At 37.1% G+C, this 10,840-nt stretch overlaps 1 protein-coding gene across 4 annotated transcripts in view; it reads left to right on the plus strand.

The window, feature by feature from the left end:
• SCEL (sciellin) overlaps positions 1-2,250 on the plus strand; it is a 48,037-nt gene extending 45,787 nt beyond the window's left edge. For all 4 annotated transcript variants that reach the window (XM_029960984.1, XM_018071040.2, XM_029960983.1 and 1 more), the window contains one exon: positions 591-2,250. In XM_029960984.1, coding sequence (XP_029816844.1) covers positions 591-632 — 42 coding nt within the window. In that variant the 3' untranslated portion in view covers positions 633-2,250. The remainder of the gene's footprint in view (positions 1-590) is intronic.
• Positions 2,251-10,840: the final 8,590 nt, after the last annotated feature.

The following is a 10,840-nucleotide window of genomic DNA, read 5'->3' on the forward strand; positions in this document are numbered from 1 at the left end:
AAGAAGATACAAAATCTATTAAGTCATAATGAAAATATTATACTGTGATTATCATTCTTACCTTTGTGAGGAGCATAGTGAGTAAACAAATGCACAAGGCAGGGACAAATGAACATTTTATTAATTTTTCTATAAGCTGCAAATTTTAAATCTTGTGTCTTCACAGCAATTATTATTTCATATAAATCAGTATCTAGTACCTCTGTACCATCTTAAGACAAATGGAAATGGAGAAGAAATGCTCTGATAAGCTAGTTATCAACCACATAATTCCAAGATAAGATCATGTTAACAAAAATTACATTAAAAATTTGTTTGATTAGAATACTTTGTGTTATGCCATTGCAAAATTTGACAGGAAGAATTTTGCAATTAATCAGATTAGAAAATTAATAAGACATTGTAATAGTTACAAAACGGTAAAAAGACATACCAGGATTCTGTATATTAAGCATTATAAACTGACATGTCCTTATTAATCAAATTACAAGATAGGACAGTCAGACTTCAGTAGATATTCTAAAAAAGAAAAAAAAATTAGAGTATACTTCTTTGCTTGGCATTTCTGACCAATATTTTCTCTCTTGCAGAAAAATGGATCTACTAATTCTGACATACAGAACTCAAGATAAAGAAGTTCCACTATTGTTTAATTCAGTGTATTGGCCTGTTAATTCAAAGCACTGTGTAAAATTATTCATTTGTATTGCTAGGAAAAAATTTTCTAAATGAAGTCCTACTGCATGGTTATCAAAGGAATTAATTTAGTGGGAATTTAGATGCCCTTTCATACATACATTGCAGGAAGCAAAACGAGACATTGTTCAGTATTTTCATCAGATCTGTGAAACTGTTAAAAGTGTATGTAAAACCAATGATAATTTATTGAAATTTTCTGAATGTCAGAACATACCTACACACTTGTTATGAAGGGGCTGTATTCTCTTTTGTGTAAAACACATCTCCTCCAATATAAAGATCTGTTAGCTTAATACAGCATGAATGGGATTCATCTCATCAAAAATTAGCCATTTGGAGGTCAACTATTTGGTTTAAACTAGTGTTTTCATACAGAGGGAAGGGGGTTCATGCTGTACCTTTGAGGAGAGACATCAATCTCCAGAGGAAGGTTCTTTCCAAGTAACCTAAATGGTAATTTTGAGACAGAACAAATCATCTTTGGAAAATGCATCTCTATTACTGAAGAAGGATTCTAGGCAAATATAGTTAGAGGGTTTTAAGTAGAATTATCCCACTCCATGTTTATAATACTGTTACTATTGTATTACCATTTTTTAAGAGGTGCACACTTAATAGTTGCCATGAAATAATGAAATACATACTTTGCACGATATTATGTTGTTGTATTTATCTTTCCTACTTTATTAAACTACCTAAACACTTTGGATGGATTCCTCTTGCCTAAATTTATATACAATGTAGACATCTATTTCTGAGTTACTTGATCTATTCTGTCTCACACAGAGGAGCAGACTTTTTTAGGAAGCAATTCAATCGGTCAGATTGCAAATGTCTATTTTACTGTGGTGTTAACCATGCTTTGAATGTATGTCTTATTTGCCGTGGTTTGCAAAGGAATCTGGAATGAACAGTTCAGAATTCTACACATCTACATTAGGTCAGATAAACTCTTTCAAGACTACAGTGAAAGCATTTTTTTCCCTTTTGGACAGTGTATGTGTGTAAAGTATAGAAACTGAAAGAGGAATTCATGCTTTGTTATAATAAGTTGCCTAAAATATTCAATAGTTGAGTAGTTTACTGGACATACAAGGGGTTGACTACTAGTCTTTGACATGAGACATTTTAGATTATGATTATCCAGAACAGTTTTTTCTTCCTTACGCCTCAGCTTAAAAGGACTTCTTGGATATGGCCATGACAGAGTTAGAGCGTTTGGAGGCTGCTGGACCTGAGCAAGAGCTTAGAAGCATGTGAAATGTCAAGCCATAGATAAATATTAGACTAGTGAATGGCTGTCCCAGTCAAGCTCTCTCACCTTGACTGCACATTTCATAGTGGAGAAAGGAGGCATGGATGGATGTCTGTGTAATTTAAACCATTGGGCCTGCAGCTGAATAATGATGTAATCTGTCTTGTCTGGCTTAAAGGATCTTCAGACTGACATGCAAAGGAGCCATGAAACAGTAGACATTTTGTTTTGTTAATTTTATTAAAATTTCTTATGAATTAATGGCAGTAGCTCTAATAAATCTGTAATTATATATATATTTTTTCTGGTGTGTGTCTCTTGCTGATGACATATCCTAGTTAAACTATACTTATTGTTACTCTGTGCTTCGTCAGGAAAAAATGAGACTTGCACAAGAGGGTGAGAAAAGTAGTGGCAGAATTTTAATGTCACACATTTGGTCCTGTTCGGAGACCAACAGTTATTGCTAAAGCCTGGTTACAATGGAAGATGTTACACGTTCATTTGAGCCAGCATAATTGAATCTAGGACTTCTTAGAGTTTAAGGGGATGAGAGATTTTAGTTCACTCCACTAGAGACCAGGAGCAAGCTCTGGATCAAAATATCTGCTACTTAAATGCTTACTCACAGAGAAGTAGCAATAAGAAACAATAAATAATAATTCTGTTCTCATTTAGTCATCTGTGCTGAACAGCCCTGGCAATTTTGCCATGTGGTTTTTTTTTTTGTTATTTTATTATATGTTGTATAAGTTTCCTGAAAAGAAACACCAGGTTTGTGATTTACCATATAAAAGCTGGCATAGCAGTACTCATTAAGAAAAATCATATTAACATCTCAATATCAATGTATCAAAACTTAAATGTTTTTTGTCCTTTTTGCATATCATTAGCATGTGGTGTTTCATTTCCCTTTGACTAGTGCTTCCATGAAACAATCCAAATGAACAGTTTGCTGGCAGCTGTTTTAATGAACGTGTTATCTTCAATAATGCCTCAGATTAGACTGAAAAGCTGTATTGAGAGATGATGCACTAAATTATGTGGAGTTTTGTGATTCATCAGGCTCATTTTTTCAGTGTGTAATGGATACATTATTTTACAAAGTTGGGGGCATAGCTCTACAGTGGGGGAACCACACAATAAGAGGAAAGGAGTGAAATAATGCATATAATGCATATCGATGCATTTATGTGTGTAGACCGTTTCGAAGCTACTGATATTTACAGGAACAAGAAATGTCATAAGAACAGTTTTGCTGTGTTGATATATTCTGTTGTATCCTGTGTAGGTTCTTACAGAACGCTCAGCCTGTGCATCTCTACGTAGCAGTGCTCGACACAGGGTGACAAATGTCTGTAACATTGTCCTCTCATCCTCTTCCTCTTGAAACAAAAATTCCTGTGAGTTTGACAAAACATGCTTTCCATTACTTCATAGAGCCTCCTTAGCTAGGCTTGTAAAAAACTAGACAACACCAAAGGGGCCTTGCATTTATTCAGTGGGTCACCTCTATTCCCTTCTCTTTCGTATAGGGATGAATGTAGTGTTGGGATAGCTTAATGTGTTCAGTTTATTTACTCGGAACATACCAGGTCAGAACTCTGCTACTCTGCTTGCCTTCCTTGATAGTTTAACAGAATCCTGTTGTTTGTACAAATCCTGTTGTTTACAGTGAAAAGTATCTGCTTTCTTCCTTAGTTTTGCTTTCTAATCATACTTGTATATTGCTCATTATAACTACTCTGTTACACCAGGACGTGGTTTTAGCTTCCAGTCTAGTTGATGTCAGACTATGAGGGAGAAATGTAGCATCCTTTTCTTCCTTCTGCTGCACCAAAACACCTCATTTTTCTTCACAGCAGTGTAACAGCAGAAATATCCTTCATTCGATAAAGAGAAAGAGATTTAATACTTAGGTTGGTTTCATGTGCCAAAGTCTGAAATTGTTGACCAAACAGCTTCGTTTAGCTGCTAAATAGAAAAAGAAATGAGTTGAACTGATGATTTCAAAGGCCTCCTCCCCTGTTTTCTGCTTTGCCTGGTCTGAGCAACTCAGCTCTAATCTCTGGCATCAGTAAAACTAGGATTTACAAACATTTCTTGCATTTCAGGGAGAAGAACCTGTAGATATTTTCAAAATGTGTTTGGCACACTGCTAAAATCAGACCTCCTCAAAAATCTTGGTAACTACCAGCTTTTAAAACCATGGAGATGGTGTTCTCCATCTGAACAGATGAACTTGGCCCAGAAAGCGGGAGTGCCAAGTTCAATTTCTCCCTCAATGTACCTAACCAAATTGCATAACACAGTGGAATAGGCCCTTGAGAGGAATAAACAAGATGCTTCCATAATGTTTTTGCACCCTCACCTGTGCAGGGTGGATCCTTATGGCCCATGTTCCACAGGATAGCCACAATGCCTGCACATTCACTATATGCCTCTTAATACCTCATGCATGACTGCCGAATAGAAAACATATAGTCCTGGGAGCAAAGACCAAATCCTGGAATCTCACCATCTCATCCTAGTGGTCTAACTAATAATTAAAAGCAGTGTGAATGAATTTCTGTTTATTTCTGTTAATGCCATGTCCCTTTCTAGCAACATTAGAGGAGTTGTCAATCAGATTTGTCTGGAGTAGGATGGTGAGGGAGTGGAATTGTGGGAGGTTTAATACAAGAGTACTAGAAGTGTTTTCATATGATGAGCTCTTTTAAGCCTTAGTATCTTTGTCTTTCCAGTCTCTGAGCTCTTTTGGACAGCAACTATCTTCTGCTTGAGCAGTGCCCAGCACAGCAGTGGCCTCTGGGTGGTACTGCTGCACCTGTGTAAGTGACCCAAGAAAAATTTAGATTTCACCTCCCTTTCCAAGCAAGCTGTTTAAAAATGTACTATCTTTTGTGGGGTTTTTATAACTGTGTCAGTTATAAACTGACAACTACAGTCTTGTAGCCTGTGCCAAGACTTAAAAATGACTGGTTTTGTCCTGTTAAAATCAATATCTGAATATAATCACGCCAAAAGCACTTGTCTGAGTCTTGGTATTGCTGTGCAATCATCAGACATCTGTTTAGGGAACTTAGACAGCTATTGCAGTCAAAATAATAGGCAGCCAACATTTTAAAACTACCTACTCAGGAAAAAAAAAAGACATCATAATTTCTGGAATGAAAAGGCAAACTTTTTCTAGCATTCAAGATATTTTTCCACATGTTCAAATACTAAAAGAAGCAGAAAAGTGAGAAAATATTCAGAAAAAGATGAAAGCATTATGAAAATAAGCCAAATAAGGAATTTTAAAAGTATTAGTGTTGCTGTAAATAGTGGTGCCATTGAAATTAATAGTCAAACTTGGCTGTAAGACGAATATTCCAGAAAACATTGGTCTGTCTTCATATTTTCTGGTTGCTTGAGGGAATTTTTACCCATGGAACTTTGAATTATATTATCTCTGTATGTAATTCAAATCTTGGAATTAAGAATGAGAATCCAGCTAACCATATTTGTAGCATTCTAATTTCAAAGAGACAAATATTTAAACAATATTTGGGAAGTATATGACTGATAATGTATTTGAACACTGTTTTTATCTGTTTTTAAAACTGAACATTGATTTTATCCATTTACCAAAGTAACACGCATAAAAGTAACAGTAAAGCCTTTTGTAGCAAAACAGCAGTTTTCTCACAGCAAAACTCTCTACGGGAACAAGCACACTAATTTTTACAGGAATGACATCGGTGGAAAGCTGAAGAAGGAAAGCTGGGAATGAGCAGTATTTTTTCTGCCTCTTTCACTCTAGCGAGAGACATCCCAGATACCCAGTCAGAGGAGGGCACATGCTTTGAGAATTCTGATTTCTAGGTTTTAATGCAGAGATCACTAGGACTGTTTAAAAAGGAGGGAAGGGAAGAGGAGAGGAGGAGAAGTGAGGCAAGGGAAGGAGACGGTCTAAAGCATTTGAAACTCAGAGTGATTTGATACAGAACTGATTAGTTAAAATAAAATAACAATCCATTGAATTAGAGCTGTCATGTATAATTCTGTCTAGATGGATTTACAAACTAGCAGACCCTAAACTTAATGCACAGACAGTACCTTTGATACCACAAACGCTGATTTTCTGGAACAACTGGGGCTCACCATAATGATGCAATTTTGGATTTGATTCTATAGAAAAACCATTCTAATAGTGACTACAATGTACTTCAATTTAATATTAATTAAATAAGGAAAAAGCCATAAGGAATCATGGTAGTTCAGAAAAGGAAACAGTATAAAAAAGAGAAAGTCAATTAGCATGAAATTAGCAACAGCTAGGAAGTCAAAATGTTTGCAAGAGACATTGAGTATGAAAAATCCATGCTGTAACTCCAAGAAAATGTTTAATTGCTCAAATGCTTCAAAGCAAATGTATAAATTTAACAATAACGAATTGCTAGCTCTAGGTAGTATCTATGCAAAAACTCTACAAAGCCCAAATGGGACATCGTTGAACTACTCACAACCATTTACCCTACCATTCAAAGCAGGCTTGGTGCCCAACAAATTGGAAGCATCAGCTGGGACATCAGACTTGAAAAATACGTGAAAACTGGTCTGGTGAACTACATTTCAGTTATTCTGATTTTTTATCAAGCCAATTTTCTACCAATTATAATAAATAACAGCATACAGAGGCATCTGGATATGTATGATATATTAGAGTCCACACTGATTTTTTAAATCAAGCATGCTCATGAATATATGAGTGTTTCTGAAAAAGCCAATATGCTTTCTGTTAAGCCAATTTCTTTAACTGGGTACACCTGGATTTAAAAGAATTTTTTCACAGTCTTTCCCTAAACTATCATGACATAAGAAAACATGGAGTAAGAATAGAAAGAAAACAATGGGTTAGAAAATTCAGTTTTCATTATGGAGACAGGAAACAATGGGAGGTTCAGCCTGACTTCTGTGGGGGCAAGGCTGTATAAATTAGGGCTTGTCAGCTGGGAAGAAAAGTAACTGAGTTTTATATAGTCATGAATGACAAAGAGAAGCTGAATAGGGAATGATTAATCATTCTGTCTTTCTCAAAAAGCCAGAATAAGGGGCACCCAATTAAATTACTAGGCAGCAGATTTTAAGTAGATAACAAGAAGCAGTTTTTATAACATTATTAAATTGCAGCTTTAATTGCCACAGGGTGTTGTAGAGCCCTAATGTTTAAATGGTTTAAAAATGGGACTCAGCAAATGGAATATTATTACACATCAGTGGCTATCGAAAATGATCCAGATGTCCTGATTTGACAGCTTCTGAAAGATGAAGAAAATACCTCAATATTCTTCTTGTTTCTGAGATGTTTTCTTTACAAAGCTACTATCAGCCTTTGCTAGAAGCAGAATACTCGATTAGATGACTTCTGCTGGCATGGTAGTGGCTCTCTTTTTATAAAACTACTTTCACAGTGATTTTTCAGACTGAAACTGCACTTTAAAATAATCTCACCAGACTTGGAGTTTACTGTCCATCCTCTCACCTTATTGTTACACATCCTTTGTATAACCCAGACTGGATTACTGCAATTAATTCTTTACTGGCTTGCCTGAAAGGCAGGTCCAGCCTGCAGCTATTGCAGTATAAAGCAACAGGCTTATTATCAGAAAAGAGCAGATGGGATTTATGGACTTCCTGCTTCTTTGTTCTCTGCATTGGCAGCCTATTAGTAACTATACTGATTCAGAAATTCTTACTATAGGACACTGTGTAAGTATCATCCTGTAGAAGATTTAAGGCATATAATTTCTCTGGTCCAGGAATAACAGGTTTCATGGGCACATCATCGTGTTTGGGTTTGGTGTTAGACAAATTTTATCAAAGCCTTAAAAAAATGAATGGAACCATCAAGTCTTCAATGTGCTTTGTAAAGTGCTGATGAAGTTCTGGGTTGATGAAACTCATCAGCTACTGCTGGGATACTGAATGGAGCTCATTGACAATTTATTAGTAATGCAAATATTGGGAGCAGAATAATTTGTGTTTGAAAACCCCCAAAATTAGGTTAAATAATTTAATGACTAAGGTGTTCAAATCATCTTTGCAGAAGACAAGCAGACCAGCATGAACACCATGAGACAGCGTGTTCATCAACATACATTTTACCTGCCAACACCTCTTTGTGAAGCTACAGTATTAGTGGAATTATATGTTAGTGCACTTAAAATAGAGCAACAAATACAACACGGTTAAATGCATTTCTATCCTTTAATAGATCCACCTGTCCAGGTAATGCCTGGAAAAAAGGGGGTTTCTCACACTGGCTGTGAGCATGGTAGTTGAAGCACACACAAGTTTAAGCTGCTTTCTACCCATACTGCTGGATGGAAATCAGGCTTACAGCAGTCCAGTAAAGAAAGAGCCAATCAATCTTCTGTCCCATTTTCTTGGGGACCAGATGTAATAACACTGTTCCTGCCTATGCTCAATTCATCTGAACTGCCTGGAACAGCTTTTGTACTCATGCTAAGACACTATGCTCAGTCCTAAGCTTTCTTCTCTCTTTGGGAACTCAGTTCTGAAACAAGTGTCTGCATGGAGCATTTGCACAGGTGGCACAAACAGTAGATGGTATTTGAAAATTTGCAACTACTTGTACTCACAACTGAGGTAAAGCATTTCCATGGTGACTCTTCAGATCCTATGTCATGATGTTACATGCTCTAGTGTCTCTTCAAATGTGTCTCCTGGTGCATCTCCAAACTGATGTCTGCATCAAGATTTTTTAAATTATGCAATATCCAGACCATACTGTCATATTCCTGTACTGACAACTGAAAACATCAGATATCCATTTCCCATTTTTTTTGCTGGTTCACTAAATGACCTGCTTAGTTCAAAGAAAAAAAGTGATTCCTCCATTCTGAATCTCTTTTGAGTATTCCACAGAATCATCAAAGTTGGAAGAGACCTTCAAGATCATCTAGTCTAACCATTAGCCCAGTACCACCATAATCACTCCTAAACCATAAACCCAAGTGACACATCTTGAAGACGTCTCTTGAACACAACCAGAGATGGTGACTACACCTCCCTGGGCAACTTACTGCAATGATTAACCACTCTTTCAGTGCAAATTTATTTTATAATATCTAACTGAACCTTCTCACCTCATTGCATCATCCAGCACTACTCTTATTATAAACTTCTTCTTGGCTTTTTTTTCGTTGTATGTTACTGATGTCAATAAAGTCCATATTACATATGCTCCTAATTCATCTTTTAAATCACTTTGCAATCTTACTGGATGAACAATGCACTTCTAAGAATTAAGGCTAGTACCATTACTAGTGATAACAACCTTAGCCCATTTTGTCTAAGGCTAAACATATAGAAACTCAACTCTTCTACCTCTGGAAATAAATATTACAGCTACCTGTAGCAGTGAAAACTGGATTTTATTACTCACTCTAATGACACACGGCAGAATTAGAGCCAGATGATTTTTACTCTCAACATTTTTCCATTTCTTCTTCCAAATGGATGGAGGAGATACCAACAAAAGTTTTAGATTAAGTACTATCTGGTGGCAAAGTAGTACACTGGGAGCTGTACTTATGAAAGTTACATCATCTGGAAGTCAACGCTTTGTGCTGTGCTCTATCTTCCTTTCCAGTCCTTCTTATAAGACTGGGAGGTATTACTTGCACTGCAAGAGTGCTTGAAAGACTAACAAACAACAGTGCTGTTGCCCTGTGCATATGCAGAAGAAAATTTCCAGATTATAAACAAAAGAGAGAGAAGTGTGACAGGCTGGATGATTTCAAAGTTGACTTATGCCCTGAACAGAAAAATAATGTCTGTTTTTATTTGCACAAGAAATCTGAGCCAGCAAAAAAGCATGGGGAAGGCAACAGTGGCTGATAAGGCTACTGCTCTGCATAAAGCTGATACTCAAGAACTGAGTAGTGACTAATAGCTATTATTAGTGGGTAGACAAGAAACTTACGTACTTAGAATCACAGAATCATATAGAAAAGACCTCTAAGATCATCAAATCTGTTAACCTAGCATTGCCAAGTCCCCACTAAACCATGTCCCTAAGTGCCACACCTACACATCTTTTCAATACTTCCAGGATGGTGACTCAACCACTTCCCTGGGCAGCCTCTTCCAGTGCTTGACAACCCTTTTGGTGAAGACATATTTCATGATGTCTAATCTAAACCTCCCCTGGCTTCCTTGAGATTTGCTCCCAATTTTGTATCAGAGCTTTAGGAAACTTCAAGATGGTTATTTAGGTCATGTCTCCTCTTCATATGGCTAGAGGAAATGAACTCAATGAGGGTTGTGTGATGGCTAAGCAGTCTTGGGCAACACTGAATCTCGGCTCACCTCCTAGGTGGAAGGAAGGGACACAAGCAATGGTTTCTTACAATGCTGGACAATGAAGGACAATGTAAAAACACTACCGTGAGTGAATGTTACTCACCTCTTCTGCAAAGATTTGCATGTTACAAGTCCACCTACAAATCTGAACTGTGTTAAAGGAAGACATTTCAATACAAAGACATCTTCCCCGTCAGGTGTTCTCCTATACATCAACAATTACATAGTTAATGCAGTTTTCTGCAATGCTTGGTTCCGTGTTCTTGCTTCACCAGCAATGCAGCTTCAAAAATACGTCGCCTTCCTCGCTATGAACCAAAACTCCCAGAATCAGCACGTTTCAAACACACGGGTTTTGGCTGAATTAGCCCCTTTCAAGCCCAACAAAGCCTCTACTTGTGATTCCCATTCCCCTCACACTCGATCTGCGTAATTACCACCCTGACACCACCAGGCTCTAATTACACGGCTCACGAGAGGCGCAGCGCTTGGGGCCGGCTCCAGCCCGCGGGC

The sequence above is a fragment of the Manacus vitellinus genome, unplaced genomic scaffold (assembly GCF_001715985.3).
Source record: "Manacus vitellinus isolate BGI_N305 unplaced genomic scaffold, ASM171598v3 scaffold_2_pilon, whole genome shotgun sequence".
Lineage (NCBI taxonomy): Eukaryota > Metazoa > Chordata > Aves > Passeriformes > Pipridae > Manacus > Manacus vitellinus.